Source organism: Ochotona curzoniae, unplaced genomic scaffold, assembly GCF_017591425.1.
Source record: "Ochotona curzoniae isolate NIBS_2020 unplaced genomic scaffold, NIBS_Ocur_1.0 contig_3819, whole genome shotgun sequence".
NCBI classification, from domain to species: Eukaryota; Metazoa; Chordata; class Mammalia; order Lagomorpha; family Ochotonidae; genus Ochotona; species Ochotona curzoniae.
This window is the reverse complement of record NW_024466004.1, coordinates 38,865,763-38,884,132: the sequence shown is the minus strand read 5'-3', so window position 1 is coordinate 38,884,132 and position 18,370 is coordinate 38,865,763. Positions and strand designations below refer to the sequence as shown.

Below are 18,370 nucleotides of genomic sequence, written 5' to 3'. Positions count from 1 at the left end.
TGGTTTCTTAAATTTTCATGCTATTTATAAATGTGATCCTTTGGTGTCAAGGCAGTAGAGTTGAGAAATATGGTATATTAAGGGAAAAATACTTTTAATAAGTCAGCTTCAAAGATACTAAGCATGGCTTTAAAAATCACATGTCCCTATGATTTTAGAAAAGCAGCTTTAGATATTCCTCTGATCATAAACACTATGCAATTGACTACCAGCAACTAATTTTTAAAAATGTCCTATCAACCATCTACAGCATCTACCCGGGAGGACTAATTTTACAAGGAATCAATGAAGTTAATTTCAGCAAACTTCCTAGGGTCTTCAGTTTAGTGTGGAACAAGTTATCTGTAGTTTCTTTTTCTTTTTTTTTTTTTTTAATTTTTTTAAGGATCTTTAAGGATTTTTTAAAAAAAATAGTCTCACATAGTTGATTAGGGCACAAAGGGTCAAGGGCTACAGGAAAGTGGGTAAGATTATTTTTTCCACACTAATATCATTTTTTCCCCTGTATCTGGGATCAGGGCAGAAACAAAGGGAGAAGCTCCACCCAGCCTCCCACCCATCCCAGGTCCCCGATGTGGGGCACGCTCTGAGGTTCCTACACAAGCAGTTTTTAACAGTGCAACAGTTCTGAATTGCTTCCAATCTTGCCGTTCCAAACACAATGAAATCTATTCAGAATCCACTGGCTGACATAGTCTCTTCAATGTAGTTTCCTTTTGAATTTATACCCTAACAATTAGCCCAAGACTTTAAATAAGTATATCAAATGGTGCCAGATTTACCTTCCCAAATATGGCTGGGGTGGATTTTGGCCTGAGAGCCTGGATTTGACTCCCAGCTAAGCAGATCCTGGCAAGAAGCATGTGTGGAGACCTGGATGGAGATTTCTGGCTCCAGCTCTGGATCCTCAGCTATTATGAACACTTGGGAAGGCTCTCTCTTTGCCTTTCATAAAATCTTCTGAAAATAAAGGGGTTGGTTGAGTCTGGAGAGGGTTAAAGAGAAAATAAATGAATTACTGCTGAGATCATTAATTACTTATCCCACACAGTTTATCATAGGGATTTGAAAACACGGCCACCCCTATCCATACGACCCTCTGGCCTGTTGCCAGCAATTCTTGCTTAGATAAAGCTGAGCTGGGCCCAACCCTAACCATTGTGGTCTTTTGGGAAGTAAACCAGAGGACCCTAACAGTTTGTAACAGCAGGATTCACCTTAAACTATTGAGAACACTATGTAAATTTAACAGCACTGGGCACTTTTATTATAGATAACATAATAATGAATAAATTTTACTTCCATTCTCATGGCATATATACAGGATGATTTAATAAGAGAAAAACATTGAGAGGCTCTTTCTGTGAAAACAGAATGGTAGCCACATCAGTTGTTGGACAACATTTATCATAGTAGTCTAGATGTAAATGCCATCTTCTCATTAGCATATTTCAGAATTAGGAATCATGATACTGTGCACTCTGCAGTCTTCAAATGGAAGATTTCACTGTTAACAATGCTCCCTCTGCAGTAAGTTTCAGCATTAATCCCATTTAGATGTTTTCCTCCTCATATAACTATGTCCTTCGCTATCAATAGCTTCATAGAGATTGCTTTTGTTCTCTTGTGTTGCATGTAGATAACCAATGTAAGCCACGCAAAGTGAAAGGGTTACCAATCCGAAAGCCATTACAGGTTTGTTCTGTCAAGGAAAGAAGAATTATAAAGCCTCATTAAGACTAATAATTTGAGATCCAATTATCTACTGTGTTTCCCCCTTGACATGCTAGGTCTTCATTACCAGACTAAACACTCCTAATACCTCAATTATGATCATTTATTCAATTCTTCAGCCAACTCACTCAACTCCAATTTTGAGATAAAGACTCTGGCCTGTCCTCTCCCTTGTTCCTTTTCTTTATAACCTGGCTATCTCAAACCTTCACAGCTGACAGGAGTGAGGTGCAGAAATTGGACAGGTGCTCGGTTTTCCATGTTATCTGTGTAACACGGAGAAGTTGCTTAGCTTCTTTGGGACCAACACTCCATATTTGCAAATCTCCAATTAGTTCATTTTATTAGAAAGCAAAAAATGAAGTGAACATGTTATTCTTGCCCAAGTTATTGGAAATTGCCAAAAAATCTTCACAAGGTTTCTCTGGCAACCTCCTCTATTACTTCCAGAAATTCAGTGAATGGAACAAATATTTATGCTGTCATAATAATTTTGATTTCTTGCTGGAAAATTCAAAACCCTCACAGGCAAAGTGATGGAACTCTGAATTTTAAAAAATAAATATAGGAAAGACGTACACAATTGCAAAATGCTTTGCCTGACACACTGCATGATCAGGGAAACTTAGATCTGCCTTTCTTCATTTTCATATTCCTCAAATTTGCCTTAGATTAAGTGGAAATACACAGAACTGATACAAATAATACTTGGTGCTGTGTCAGCATATCTGTTGTACTATACGAGTACCCCCTGACTAGAGAGAACATGTTCCAATACCCCTAGTGCATGCCAGAAATCCTACACAGCACTGAACTGTGTCTTCTCCCATATGTAAGTACTTTATACTGTAATATGAATAATACGAACATGCCATCTCTTAATTCAAGAAAGGATTAAGACAAATACTAAAAATTTCAACCTACAGTTATCTTTAGGCAACTGAAACCTCAGAATCTGAAATAATGAATAAGGAGAGGGGGTAGACAACTGAACTAGTCTTTCAAATCCCGACACAGAAAGGGAATCAAACGTTTTCACTTGGATGAACATCTAAGAAAGGCCACAAGCTCGAAGCAGTTTTATCTATAATTCTTGAGATGCTTTAGCAATTAAAAGAACATATTAGTTTGAAGAGTTTAAACATTTTAACTTTAATGATTTAAGTTGACCTACATGACTTTGAATAGTTCACACCAGCCACTGTTAAAAAAATTCGAATCAGATTCCATACACTTAAATATCTTTATAATAATTTGATCTCATTCATATGCTTTAAAATAAAATAAAATTTGTTCACTAATTTGCAACAATACTAATAATCATTAATAGCACATAAATATTTTGGAATTCTTCACAAAATGTAATAGCACTTAGCTTCTTAATAAAGTCTGGAATTGCAGTTTTAAAGATAATCATACTTCATTTTGGTTTGTTGCAGTAGGAGGCCTATAAAATTGCCTTTAAAATTGAAATGAAACTATTGGAATAGCAGAAGGGTATTTCTATGAGTTCATGGAAATTAAGGTAAGTTTAGGGGCTAGTGTTGTAGCTAAGCACATTAAGCTGCTTGTTGCTTGCAATGCGGATATCCCATTTCAGATGCCAGTTTGAGTCCTGGTTGCTTCAATTCTACTGCAGCTCCTTGATAATGTGTCTGAAAAGGCAACAGAAGATGACTCAAGTATTTGGGCCACAGCCATCCACATGGGCAATCAAGCAGGAATTCTAGAAGCCAGATTCTGGTCTAGTCCAGCTGTGACTATTACAGTTATTTGGAGAGTGGACCAATGCATAGAAGTTTCTCTCTCTCTCTAAGTTTACCGTTGAAATGAATAAATATATGTACATATACTTTAAGGTTTATTTTATCTTTATTGGAAAGGCAGATTTACAGAAAGGAGAGACAGAAAGATCTTCCATTTGCTGGTTCCATCCTCAAATGGCTACAACAGTCAAAGCTGAGCTGATACAAAGCCAGGAGCCAGGAACTTCTTCCAAGTCTCCCATTTGGGTACAGGGTTCCAAGGACTTGAGCTGTCTTCTACTGTTTTCCCAGGCCACAAGCAGGGAGCTGGGTGGGAAGTGGAGCAGCTAGGACATGAACCAGTGCCCATATGGGATCACAGTGCATGCAAGGCGAGAATTTACCTGCTGAGCCATCATGTTGGGCCCCAAAATATATATTTTTAAGAAGTTAATTTATGTGCAAAAAAATTAAAACCTATGCATACTTGTACTTTACTTCGAGAAACTGACCCATAAAAATATAACCATTATCCATTATAATTCTCAATGTTCTTAACACATTTCATTTTGTAAGTGTATTTGCATGCCTGTGAAACAATGTTTAAACATCTTCTTTTTACTTGCTTTTATTCACAGAGCAATCTCGTAAGTCAATATAAAATTTCCATGATTAAATTAGGCAAAATAACAACTTCCTATTTCTGAATGCCTGTTAAACATGAAGTCTTATCTTGGATATATTTCTTACAGGTTTAATGAAGAGCTCCGGATTCACGGCTCGAAATAAGGTGGTTGTGCGCACCCCTCTGAACCCTGGGTTTTGAAAGTCTTTCTCTTTAGGTGGCTCCTTTTTAAGTGTTGGAGGTTCAGTTGCTGAAGACATCTTGACTAATGATGACTTAATACCTAGAAACAAAATAATACATTTACCCTTTGTAATTGTTTCTTGATAAACTTTTTAAAAAGTATCTTAAGTTCATTTTTTTAAAATTCCAGCCCAGATATTTACCAAGGTGATTGTCATTTACCTTATTACTTAACCTTATTGTCTTACCCCAATCATTCTCACTTATAATTTATACTTTGTAAATGGTCCTTTAAGTTTTGCTAAAATGGTTTACTACTTTTTCACCTGTTAAAATAAACCACTTAGGCGGCCATAATACTGGAGAACTGTCTGTTGGTCTGTGTTGCAGTGTATCCCACTGCAGGAAGCTACCACTAAGGGCACATGAGGCCAGTGCCTTAGCTATGTCCCGTTTCCTGCCACTTTCACATTGTCCCCGACTCCACCTTCTAAGACGCCAACCCGAGGAGCTTGCATCTATTGCTCAGTGTCTTCTACACATGCTCCTCATCCTACTCTGCCTTCCTATATGGAACCAACCAAACACTATGTCCCAAGCAGGATAAGTAGCTTTCCTAGTCACTCTTTGCCTGCCAGTGAATCAATGGAAAGAATATGTCCCGCTCTCTCCTAAATACATATTTTTAAGCTACTCTAAACCCACCCTACCCGATCCATGCATATCCCATTGGTTCTCCTGGCTGGAGTGTCAATCTTTGGCACTACTTTTTACTTCTGTTAACGAACAAGACTGTGTTCTTATCATTCCTTCACCCTAAGTGAAGGCAGGGCTGAGAGTGAGGGCGGAGGGGGGGAGGGGAAGAGGAGGAAATCATTCAAAGACAGACTTTAATGTCAATGTAATAAAAGTCTTCAGGGTAATGCTACAACACACTTAACAAGCAAGACTCAAAATTCACATTTAAGCACTCATGGGGCTTTGCATAAATATTTGTTCACTAAGTCTTCTATTGCACACAATTTTAAAACAGTATTTTTACCACTCAGAGAAAAACAGATTGATTTTTAAATATATTTTACATAGTAAACATTCTTCTGTACTATTTCGCAGGGTGAACACTTCATCATGCTCCAAGACAAAGGGTTCTTCAGACACTCTGTATATTTGCAAAGGCATCAGAAATGTTTCCCATGCATGTTATCATTATCACTGTCATCTATCCTCATCCTCACCATGGCCTTCTAGTTCCATTTTGACATCCACAAGTGCTCCTGCAGCGATTTGAGGGTTTGTTAACTACTGGACAACAAACTGCTATTTGTAGTCACAGACTTTTCAAAGTTAAATTGGGGCCTGGCGGCGTGGCCTAGTGGCTAAAGTCCTCACCTTGAACGCACCAGGATCCCATATGGGCACCAGTTCTAATCCCGGCTGCTCCACTTCCCATCCAGCTCCCTGCTTGTGTCCTGGGAAAGCAGTCGAGGATGGCCCAATGCTTTGGGACCCTGCACCTGTGTGGGAGACCCAGAAAAAGTTTCTGGTTCCCGGCTTCGGATTGGCGCAGCACCGGCCATTGTGGTCACTTGGAGAGTGAATCACGGGACGGAAGATCTTCCTGTCTCTCCTCCTCTCTGTATATCTGACTTTGCAATAAAAATAAATAAATCTTAAAAAAAAAAGTTAAATTGATTGAGGACACCAATGAGAGCAGCAACTGGGTGTTACATCAGCTCAAACAACATGTCTGGTGGTGTTTCTCCCCATGTGTACTCCAGGGAATTCAATAGGAAGCACTCCTATTTTCTGCCAGCATTTCACTACTGGGATGACTTTATAGATACCAGCTTTACCATCATTTAAAGTTAGAAAGAGTTGTTTCAGCAATAAGCTTCCACTGCGTGAATTATACTCTGGCATGGTGGCTGTAGAACAGCTGTGAAGTTCAATACAAGAAACTCAACACACTCATGTGCAGGAGTGTGTTACAGCAATTGTCTACCAGCAAGAGGCTGATGTATTTGTCAACCTTTCTCAGCCATTCCTTAATTTCTCATCATTTAGACCTATGTATTAGCTTAGTACTCATGGGGCAGCAAGTGTTTCTACAGCACTGGAGGTTAGCTGGCTTGCCAATAGTGAGTAGTCTAAAATGTATTAACAGCAGGGAAGAACAACCATCAATCTGTTTGTTTAAATTGCAAAGTCCACTTTTCACCTGAAATACATGAATGGGTAATAACTGGAAAGCCATACCTGCTTCATCAGCATTTAAAACACTCAAGCTGTAACCAGCAATTTTTCTGTTTTACTTTCACTTGCACACAAATTAGTAATTTTCTCCACTGGAACCGTTTTCTTCACTACAGGCAACTTTGAAACAATTTCATAACATGTCTGACATTTGTTCAGCCAGCTGAGGCTTGAAACTCACCATGCTTAAGGCTGGCAAAATGCCACTGCTTTCATCTGCAAAACAGGCAGTTTTACATGCTAACTTTTTGCACAAATTGTTGATACTAAGAAAAACAGTTTAGAAAGGGACCTCATATCTGCCTCTGCTTTACTCCTTGAATACATTTTTCTCTGCAGCTTCGACTCAATATGTTTTTAAAGACTTATTTTTATTGCAAAGTCAGATATACAGAGATCTTCCATCTGATGATTCACTGCCCAAGTGACCACAACGGCCAGTGCTGCGCCAATCTGAAGCCAGGAGCCCGGAACTTCTTCTAGACCTCCCACGTTGATGCAGGGTCCCAAGGACTTGGACCATCCTTAACTGCTTTCCCAGGCCACAAGCAGGGAGCTGGATGGGAAGCAGGGCCGCTGGGATTAGAGCCAGTGCCCATATGAGAAATGGGCATGTCCAAGGTGAGGACTTAAGCTGCTAGCCCACCGTGCTGGGCCAGGCTCAATATTTTCAAAACGTGGATGCTGTAGAGGAAGTGGTGCTAAATGCTTTTGCTGTCTGTTATTTCCATGTGACAGCAGTCTATGGCTTCCACTATCATTTTTGTCCCTCCTTCTAATCTGGTGTCTTACCTCCTCCATCTTTTTTTTTTTTTTTTTAAGATTTATTTAATCGCTTCTCGGCCTTTTGGCTAAGATCAAGTGTAAAGATTTATTTATTTTTATTGGAAAATCAGATATACAGAGAGAAGAGGCAGAGAGGAAGATCTTCCATCCGATGATTCACTCCCCAAGTGCCCACATAGGCCAGAGCTGCACCAATCCGAAACCAAGAGCTAGGAGCTTCTTCTGAGTCTTCCACGCAAGTGCAGGGTCCCAAGGCTTTTAGCCATCCTCGACTGCTTTCCCATGCCAGAAGCAGAGAGCTGGATAGGAAGTAGGGTTGCTGGGATTAGAACCGGTGCCCATACAGGTGTGCAAGGCAAGGACTTTAGCCACTAGGCTACCGTGCTAGACCCATCACCTCCTCCATCTTCACCATGACAGTAAGATGCAAAGTGTGTACAAATACACTGAGAACTTAAGTGACCAATGTTGGCCAGGACGTACATATATCAGGTGTCAGTGATGCTTCTCCTTGCACTGCAATCTGTTTTGCCAGCAGTGAAAAAGAAAATGCAAAATGAAGTTAATTATGAAAAAGGAAGACGTTAACTAGTCTGTCAACAGGTCATACCTAAAGAAAATGTTAGGAAACAATCAACACAGGGACAGGTTGTTAGGACTCAAGCAAATCCTCACATCCCTGACATGGGGACATAGCACAAAAGTGCTAGGAAGGCCTGGAAAAGCAATTACACATGTAAAAGTCATCCTAACTGAAGCTGACAGATAGCATTGGCTTTTTATTAGAAAGCAGCTATATGTAACTAAAATAATGACATCCTATAGCAAATAGATTGTTCATGGAAAAGAAAAATAAGGCGACAGAGCAGGACATATTGTAGAACATGGAACCTGGAACACAACTTGTCATGTACACTGTGCCTGACAAGGATTAACTTACTCTACACCTGAAGTCCAAGCTTACACACATACATGAAGGTCAAATGGTGGTAGAGGCATGAAGACAAAAAGACACACAGAAAGGGAGACAATTACAACCCACAGAAATTGTACAAGCTGGGTAACCCGTATGTGAAACGCTCGGGATGAAAAAGTGTTTCAAATTTTTTTTGTATTTTATCTTGGAGATTAGACTCAGGTTTAAGTATGAAATTCCTTCATAGTTGAAAGTAACTTTATATAACATCTCATAGCGTAAAGTAACTTTATATAACATCTTAAATAATTTTGCATTAAGCCATTAGAAAGCAAAGGTTTCATGACCTCCGCTACCCACGTGGATAATCTTTGGTTGCTTGCTGTCACCAGCATTCCTGAATGAATTTATGTGTTACGATAAGCAATAATTTTCTTATATTTATTTTCACACAAGCACTTAACAGTGAAAAATATGACATATCACTAGTATAGTGAAAAACAAGCTCAGGGTAACTAAGCAACACTTGAGCATCACCAGAAAATCCGCACCAGCTGCCAAGCAGCAGCAAGGCTCAGCCACAGTGGTCCGGCAGGTCCACCCACAACACTCATCTACTGAAGCCACTGTGCACTCTACTTCATTGTTTTGGGGTGAGAGGAAATATCCGAAGCAGTTGAGGAACCAGGAAGTGGCTCCTCCAGGGACAAGGAGGTGTTCAGCTGAATGAGTTTTTAAACTGTTCCCTCTAGAGTCATCTGCCTCGTTAGCAATAGTTTTTGTCTTAACAGTCTCTCTTTGATTTTATAACCTGACATGATTTCTTGTTCTGTTATGAATGCATGCTGTTCTAGTCCTTCAATAAGCTCATCACACATTTTCACCATGTCGTCTATAGGCATTTGTGCTCCAGTGTCCCCAACACCATCTTCATGAGCATCTTTACAACAGTCCTGCTGATTCAGGAACGCTTTGGCCAGCTCGCCACCAGTCAACGAATGAATGGCTCGAGTCTGACAATCAGGGTTAAAATCTTTGTCCAAATCCACCTCTTCCACACATTGGTCTACTGCTTTGTGATCACCGGATGTTTTATCATGACAAATCTTTACAAACTTAATGCCATGTCTTTTCTTAAACTTCGGCAACCAACCTGTTGAGTATTCACAGTTGCCTTCAATTTTCAGTTCCTCGTGATAGATCTTGGCTTGTTTCATGATCAGCATACCATTCAGTGGCTGTGTTCACTGCGACGCTGGCGGATCCACTCTTTCAATACACAATCCACATCTTCATTTTTAGCTTTATGCAGTGTCTTCCTTGTTTTCATTAACCTTGGCTCATCACTTTCCGCATAGAACTTCAAGAGCTTATCCTTCTGTTTCTTCAGATCATATATGGTGGTCATTCCAACACCATACTCTTCCATCAAGCGTTTCACACTTACACCCCTGTCCAGTTTCTCCAACAGCTTGACTTTCTGTGCTATAGATAAACATAAATGCTTCCTCTTTTTCTTACCACTGTTGACCACAGGGATATGTGCAGCACTTTTTGCCATTTTCAACAATATCTTTCCACCACAGAAAATAAGAAGAAGAAGAAAAAAACACAGTAAATAAATCATGTAATCATGTAGGTCTTGGCCTGTGTGGGACATAGCAGGAAATCAGTGCTGTTAGCACCTGGCTGACATACCTGCCACTTTCTCTTTCGTGTGTACACTTTTGTGGAGGACTCTGGGTGTGTGACAAAGACTTATTACAGCCGATGGGGGCTGAGCGTGTCATTTCCCCACATGTGGGTCCTGAATCAACTAGGTAGTGTACACCGAATTGTGACTGCAACATGTCACATGAAGTCAGGTGTGGAATTTTCCACTTGTGGCATCATATGAGTGCTCAAGAAGTTGCAGATTTGGAGCCTTTTAGATTTCAGGTTTTCAGATTAGGAGTTGTCAAGCTGTATTGTAACATTAGAGGTATGCAGTGATGTTAAATGTCAGGAAATTCAACCTATACATATGTTGGTTAAAAATATATATATGAATTATAATGACTTAATTCCATCTGGAAGAGTCCTCGATCTTTTTTTTTCCTTAGAAGCACCAACATTTCCTTTATAATGACTCAAAGAAATAAACAGGCATTGTATTTATTACATATACTACAACTTCCAGACATCCATATTCACTTTAAAAATTACTATTAATATTAAAACTCTTTACCAGAACTAAAGAATACTTGGACTGGAAAGACAAATGTTTATTTTACTAGAAATATCACAATTCCCCTTATTCATGATAATTTCTGTAAAGTATGAAAGTGATTATTTTCCAATAGTTATCAATCTTTTACTTCAGTGGGACAGGATAGCTACATTGTATTACAGTTTCTCCTTAAGAAAATCATTTGTTTGAAAGACAGAGTTACAGAAAAAGGGAGAAGCAGAGTTTTTATATCTGCTGGTTCACTTGAAATGGTTCACAGCCACTGGGACTGGATTAGGATGAAACCAAAAGACAGGAGCTTCTTCAGGACTTTCAGCTATATTCTGCTGCCTTCCCAGGCACATTAGCTGGAAGCTGGATTGCAAGTGGAGCAGTGAGGACATGAACCTGTGTCCTTATGGGAAGTCAGTCTTGCCAGCTGTGGCTTAATTGGTTATGCCAGAATGCTGGCACCATGGTTATTCCTTTTAAAAATAAGCAACTGTGGCCCAGTGCAATCACCTACCAGCTAAACCCTTGCTTTGCATCCAGTGGGATGCCATGTGAGCACCGGTTTGTGTCCTGGCTGCTCCACTTCCCTTCCAGCTCCCTACTTGTGGCCTCAGAGAGCAGTGGAGAATGGTCCAAGGCCTTGGGTCCCTGCAGTCGCGTGTAAGACCCACAGGAATCTCCTGGCTCCTGGCTCTGGAATGGCTCGGCTCTGGCCATCCTGACCATTTGGGGAGTAAACCAGCGGACAAGTATCTTTATCTCTGTATCTCCTTCTCTCTGTATATCTGCCTTTCAATAAAAAAAAAAAAATTAAAAAAAATATATCTTAAAAAAAAATGAGTAAGTGAAGATGCTACAGTACTTGTCCCCCAAATGGGATAAATTTATTCATGTTTTCTATGTAATAAAAATTTTTAACAAGCTACATTTTAAATAATAAAAAATTGCAGGTTACTGGAGTTGGTGTCATGGACTGCTGATTAAACTGCTTGCCATGTTAGTGTACCAATTTAAGCTCTGGATAGTCAGCTGTCACCAAATCAGCTTCCCGCTACAGCAGCTGGGAAGGCGGGCAGGATGACAGCAGTGCTTGGGCACCTGTCGATCCTGTGAGACCAGGATGATGACCAGACTCGATTCGGCCTGGCCAAGACCTGTCTGTTGTGGCCACTGGGGAGTGAACCAAAGGATGGATGCAAGATCTGTCTCTCCCTCTCTTTCTGCCTTTCAATTAACTAACTTTAAAAAGTATAAATTACTGGGCCTGGCGCGGTGGCGCAAGTGGTTAAAGGTCCTCGCCTTGCACGCCCGGGATCCCATATGGGCGCCGGTTCTAATCCCGGCAGCCCCGCTTCCCTTCCAGCTCCCTGCCCGTGGCGTGGGAAAGCAGTCGAGGACAGCCCAAAGCTTTGGGACCCTGCACCCGCGTGGGAGACCCGGAAGAGGCTCCTGGCTTCGGATCGGCATAGTATCGGCCCGTTGCGCTCACTTGGGGAGTGAATCATCGGACGGAAGATCTTCCTTTCTGTCTCTCCTCTCTGTATATCCGCCTTTCCAATGAAAAAAAAATAATAAAAATAAATCTTTATAAATAAAAAAAAAGTATAAATTACTAAGATCACAAGGGGTCTTGTCACCAACAATGTTGTTTTATGTAACTATAAAATAAGCAAGACAACTTTTTCACAAAGGGGAATATAGATTCTTTTGTGCTTCTTCACATGCCTGTGGAACAGTGCTATGCAGCTAAGGCTAACAATTTAAGATCTGTCAGTTTAAGTAACTAAGTATGCGGAAAGCAAAATCTTAGCTGTTTTTTCACAGATGTATAATTCTCATGACTTTCAGGAGAACGAATCTGGATCTCAACAAGTAAACATCCAATGTGTAAGTAAAAGCCAGTAGGCTCTTCTTTAGTTCAGAACTAGCAAGTTCCACTTCTAAAAGGTATCAAACTAGTCATGAAATCAATGCACAAAAATTACTTATCCTGCGTTACCTAAGAAACTGCATCCCAGACGAAAAGTTGGCATGTGTCACACTTCATCAGAACTCTTCCACCACTCTCCGACTTCTCCCTTATTCTTTTTCCCACTGAAGGTAACTGCACTTCTTCATTACTGACTGATCTCCAGTTGCGCTCACTTAGAAGATCTGCTTTTTTTTTTTTAAGAATTATTTATTTTTTATTACAAAGGCAGATGTACAGAGAGGAGAAGAGACAGAAAGGAAGATCTTCTGTCCGATGATTCACTCCCCAAGTGACTGCAACGGCCGGTGCTGCGCCAATCCGAAGGCAGGACCCAGGAACCCCCATTAGGTCTCCCACAAAGGTGCAGGGTCCCAGGCTTTGGTCAGTCCTTGACTGCTTTCCCAGGTCACAAGCATGGAGCTGGATGGAAAGCGGAGCTGCCGGGATTAGAACCAGCACCCCTATGGGATCCCAGCACATTCAAAGCGAGGACTTTAGCTGCTAGGCCACCGCACTGGGCCCAGATCTGGTTATTTTAAAGCAGGATTTAGAAACCTCATTGATTGCATTCAAATAATCACAAAACACACCTATGCACAGGTCAGCAGTTAGTAGGTTGGCACTGCCTCGTCTTAAGTAATTTGATGATTATTTTGTATGTGGACCTATTTACAAAATAAAAAATCAGGTATCCCTTGCTGCTCAATCTAACCAGGCACCTCATTCTTGCTTCTAATTTATTTTCTATCCTCTGCGTTTTATTCCTTTATCTGCTCATGATTAAGAAACTGTTGCTTACAAATGACTTTTTTTTTTAATAGAGTAGGTTTTAAGTACTTGCCTGTGGGGAAAAAACAAATCTAAGCTAATGTCCTTTCCTGATAAAACATTGTTTATCTTTCTCTTCTGCCCATCCTGCTGTAAAAGACACAAGCAATGGGAAAAGTAAACAAAGGCCTGCCTCCCTACATAATTCCCGGGCAGCCATTTACACGAAAATGTTAGCACGCAGAGTGAATACCATACAACATAACATCCAAGATGTTTCCACAGCTGGCTAGCACTGATTATTTCTAATGATTATTCTTTCTGTAATAAAATTTTTATTCAGGATGCTGATCTGGAATATATTTGGCAAGTGACATTAAATATAGTTCACTGGCTCAAAATTGGCATGGCTTTCCGTATTGTAACAAATCTAAGATCCAAAAGACACAAGAAATATCCAAAAATATCTTTCAAACATTTCAGAAATGAGCAACTCAATGCAAATCTACACAAAAGGATCAGAATCAGAATATTAATGAACAATAATCAAGGTCTTTGAAAAGACTCAGAATTCTATAAGATAGACAAAATATTTTATTATACTTGCAATTTTCACGCATCCCACCAAATACTTAATAAAAACTTGAATTTATTTTTGTATTTATTTAAAAGTCAGGGTTAACTTGTTTGCTCTCCAAATGGATACAACCTCTGGGGCTGGGTCAGGCTGAAGCCAGGAGCCAGGAGCTTCTTCCGGGTCTCCCACACGGGTGCAGGTCCCAAGGTTTGGGACCATCCTCCACTGCTTTCCCAGGCCACTGGCAGGGAGCTGGGTGGGAAGTGGGATGCTGGCACTGCAGGTAGCATATATAGAACTGTAATTTTGCTACTTTTAAGCCATGTGTCTTCGGGTAATGACAACGACCGATTCTCATTTTCTACCTTTATAAACCAGGTATGGGAGCGATGTTTAGCAACTGTCTCTTGATGAAATGAGGACAAGCTTTGAAATGATACATTGTTCCCTGAATTGTAACCACTGTCAACCTCAGCACTTGGTGCAACTCCGACTTGCACACCAAGACCGACCGGGGACTGTCGACCCGAGAGCGGGATAAGCCAGACCTGCCAAGGTCCTGCCCACTGCTCTCCCACCAACTCAACTCATCAAGCTTATTCCTAAGTACATAAAACGGGGTTTGCATTGATAATACAGGACTTTCCTGTATTTACTGTTTTTAATGTTAAACCACGCTTTTCAAAAAGTTTTTTCCCCCCAACTCTTGAATTTACTGTCTTTTCCAAAGAGAGGAGGGTTTTTGGCCGACGGCCGTCGCTCACCGTCTGAGGAGAGGCAACAGGAACGCGCGGCGCCCCCCAAGGTGGCTCTGCGAGGGGCTCGGGCCAGCCGCCCCAAGACATCGCACAGTTCCAGACCCTAAAAACCACTGTCAAGGCCGCTCGGGAAAACGACAAAACCCCCAAGTATGAGAGTCGGCAGAGGCGTGCGGGCGGGCCTGGGGTGCTGGGGCGGCGAGGCCCTCGGCTCGGGCCGGCTCCGGGAGGCCCGGGACTCCGCCTGGGACGGGGAGCAGCCTTCCCACGGAGTGGCGCGGATTCCCTGGGCTCCGGGAACAAGGCCAGCGTTTGCTCAGACCCTCCCGCCGCCCAGCCGCCGGAAGCCCGGCCGCTCACCTTGCCCCGGGGTCCCCTGCGCTCCGAGGCCCTGCGCCTCCGCCTGGTCGCTGCCGCCGGCCGGGAGAGACGAGCGCCGTCGTCCCAGCCCCGGCCACAGCGCCCCCTGCGGTGTGGAGGGCGCAGCGCAGGGGCGTGCCCTGCAGGGACCGACCGGAGGGTGCACAAGTTCCAAGGAACTCCCAACAAAACGTTTTTGTTTTCTTCCCTTTCTGACCTTTAGTGTTTATTCTCTCGAATTGAAAGAAGCTTCTCGTTTTATGTGTCCCTTTCTGACTTATAGTGTTTACTCTCCTGAATTGAAATAAGCTTCTTGGGTGTGTGTGTGTGTGTGTGTGTGTGTGTGTGTGTGTGTGTGTTTGTGTGGTAAACATAAAAGCAGTCATCTAGAAATCTAAGTATTTATGGAAAGCATTCTGATTGGAGAAAGACTTCGTTCTGAAATCTTCCTGTTCCTATTTTAGAGCAAGTAGGGTCATTACTTAAATGATATGGATGACCATTTGTGAGCTACAAGTTACCTAAAAACAAACTAGAATTTTGTCATAGGGGTTTATGTAGAGCTTTAGCAAATAGATTTAGAATTCACTTTTTTTCTTAAAAGATTTATTTTTATTTTTATTAGAAAGGTGGATATACAGAGAGGAGAGACAGAGAGGAAGATCTTGCGTCCGATAATTCACTCCCCAAGTGAGCGCAACGGGCCGATACTATGCCAATCCGAAGCCAGGAGCCTCTTCCGGGTCTCCCACGCGGGTGCAAGGTCCCAAAGCCTTGGGCCGTCCTCGACTGCTTTCCCAGGCCACAGGCAGGGAGCTGGAAGGGAAGCGGGGCAGTCGGGATAGAACCGGCGCCCATATGGGTTCCCGGGCGTGCAAGGTGAGGACCTTTAACCACTTGCGCCACCGCGCCGGGCCCTAGAATTCACTTTTGTAAAGTTAAATTAGCTTTATATTTGATTTGAAGATTACTTTTCAAAGATACCTAATGTTACTAGGCAATCTTCTGACAAAATGAGTTTCCAGAAGTCGTTTGTGGTGCGCACATTCGGGCTTGAGGGTTAAGACTTCTATATCCTATGTCACAGTCTCTAGGTCCCATGCCTGGCTTGGGCTCCTGACTCCAACTTCCTGCTTCTGCAGACCCTGGAAGGCAACTAGAAAGGCTCAAGTGACAGGGTTCTTGCCACCCACAAGGGAGTCTTGGATTGAGTCCTAAGCTCTGAGCTTTGAGGTCTGGTTCTGTCCCAGCTCCGAACAGGTGGAAGTTCTGTCTCTCAGTTCATAAATAAATAAATAAACATGTAAATAAATAAATAAATAAATAAATAAATAAAACTGTGCCTGAGCTTAGAACAATTACAGGGCTAAAAATATCATTGCATTCCATCATCAACAGATCCAAACTTGGAAAAAAAAAGAGGTTTATTTCTTTGAAACTCAGAGTTAACTAAGAGAGACGGTGAGACAGGGATCTTCCATCTGTTGGCCCACTTCTCAAATGAGTGCAATGTCCAGGGCTGGGCAAGGGCTAAGCCAAGAGCTGGGAGCCAGAAGCTTCACCCAGGTTTTCTCCATGTGGGCGGCCAGGACCCACGCACTTGAGTCTTCTTCTGCGCTTTTCTCAGGCTATTAGCTAACAGGGAGCTGGACTGGAAATAGAGCAGCTGGGACCAGAACTGGTGCCCATGTGGATGCCAGCATAGCAGGTGGCAGTTTTGTCCACTACACTACAATGTCAGTCTCCCCAAATTTTTCTTGTTCTTCAGGGTTTCCCCCACCAATCCACAGCATACCAAATATTACTATGTAAGTAAAAGTTCGTTTATTGTTACAATTAACTCAACAGATTTAATATTTAATAGAATTGCATAAAGCAAAACTCCATCAGAGTAAAAACACATTCAAACTAATTAAAAATTAATCTATTTTAATCAAAGATTCCAAAGGAATGCTCTGGGGAAGCCTACTTTATTTCTGATGGCATTGTTTTTGTTTATTTCTTAAAATTTGTATTGGAAAGTCAGATATACAAAGAGGAGGAGAGACAGAGAGGAAGATCTTCCATCCGATGATTCACTTCCCAAGTGACCGCAACATGGCTGGAGCTGTGCCGATCCAAAGCCAGGAGCCAGGAGCCTCTTCCAGGTCTCCCATGTGGGTGCAGGATCCCAAGTTTTTGGTTCATCCTCAGCTGCTTTCCCAGGCCACAGGCACGGAGCTGGCTGGGAAACAGGGGTGCTGGGATTAGAACTGGTGCCCATATGGGAGCCCAGCACTTGCAAGACTAGGACTCTAGCTGCTAGACTACCGCATTGGGTTCCTGTTTTGTTTATTTTTCAGGCAAGAATTACTAGTTGGTTCACAAGGTCAATGTTGTGGTGTTGTGGGTATACCCACCTATGATATTTATCCTGTATGAGTGCTGGTTGTTGTCCTGGCTGCTCCACTTCCAATCTAGCTCCCTGCAAATGGACTTGGGAAAGCAGGGGAAAAAGGCCTGAGTACTTGGACCCCTCTGCCCACACGGGAAGCCCAGATGAAGCCTTTGGCTCCTGGATTCAGCCTGGTACAGCCCTAGTGGTTGTGGCCTTGTGGGGGCTGAATCAGCAGATGGAAGAGGTGTGTGTATGTGGGTGTGTGTGTCTCCTCTTCCCTCCAAGCCCCTTTCTGTTACTCTTTGACTTTCAATATTTTTTTAAAAAAAATTGGTTTACAGGGTTCAATAAAAATCATACATATTGGTGTTTTGCCAAAGATCTTTTTTTTTTTTTTTAAAGTGCTGGCTTTTTTCCTAGCAGGAAATGAAACTAAAGCAGATGATATAACTAATGTAGCCCAAGGATATCTGATTCTTCAATGAATTATTAGTTAGCCAATGAAAAATCAAGCAAATGTGATTCCTTGCAAAATCTACTCCCATTTCTGCACCTGGCCTGTGTCTCTCCACCCACATTTCTGTGCTCCCACTCTGATCCCAGGTCATGCTTGCAACTTCTTATTTTTTTTAATTAATTTTTTAAAAGATTTATTTTATTTTTATTAGAAAGGCAGATATACAAAGAGGAGGAGCAACAGAGAAGATCTTCCATCTGATGGTTCATTCCCCAGCAGCCGCAATGGCCAGAGCTGAGCCAATCCGAAGCTAGGAGCCAGGAGCTTCTTCCGGATCTTCCATGGGGATGCAGGATCCCAAAGCTTTGGGCTGCCCTCGACTGCTTTCCCAGATCACAAGCAGGGAGCTGGATGGAAAGTGGGGCCACTGGGATTAGAACTGGTGCCCATATGGGATCCTGGCACATTCAAAGCGAGGACTTTAACTGCTACACTATTGTGCTGGGCACTTTAATTTGTTTTGAAAACTTTATTTTTGATGTTTACATTGTTGTGTATGGTGGGAAGGACTGAAATTAGGGGAAAGTGGGTGAGACTTCATTTCCACATTCTCATTTACTTCCTCCTGTATCTGGGGA

General features: G+C 41.9%; 1 protein-coding gene across 4 annotated transcripts; it reads right to left on the bottom strand.

The window, feature by feature from the left end:
• Window positions 1–1,240: 1,240 nt before the first annotated feature.
• On the bottom strand, window positions 1,241–14,969 carry SMIM8 (small integral membrane protein 8). 4 transcript variants are annotated; one of them, XM_040983740.1, is made up of 3 exons: window positions 14,899–14,969; window positions 4,230–4,387; window positions 1,241–1,702 (listed from the first exon to the last, which is right to left on the bottom strand). In XM_040983740.1, exons 2-3 carry the CDS (start codon window positions 4,362–4,364, stop codon window positions 1,544–1,546), a joined length of 294 nt encoding a protein of 97 aa, XP_040839674.1. In that variant the 5' UTR covers window positions 4,365–4,387; window positions 14,899–14,969; the 3' UTR covers window positions 1,241–1,543. The 4 variants fall into 4 exon arrangements, with proteins under 4 accessions (XP_040839674.1, XP_040839675.1, XP_040839676.1 ...); XM_040983741.1 differs by lacking the exon at window positions 14,899–14,969 and adding an exon at window positions 14,545–14,837; XM_040983742.1 differs by lacking the exon at window positions 14,899–14,969 and adding an exon at window positions 7,487–7,508.
• Between the last annotated feature and the right edge of the window lie 3,401 nt (window positions 14,970–18,370).

What these genes read in the sequence shown, in the direction of transcription:
- SMIM8 (XM_040983739.1), bottom strand. Translation starts at nt 9,468, where the DNA reads ATGCTGATCATGAAACAAGCCAAGATCTATCACGAGGAACTGAAAATT.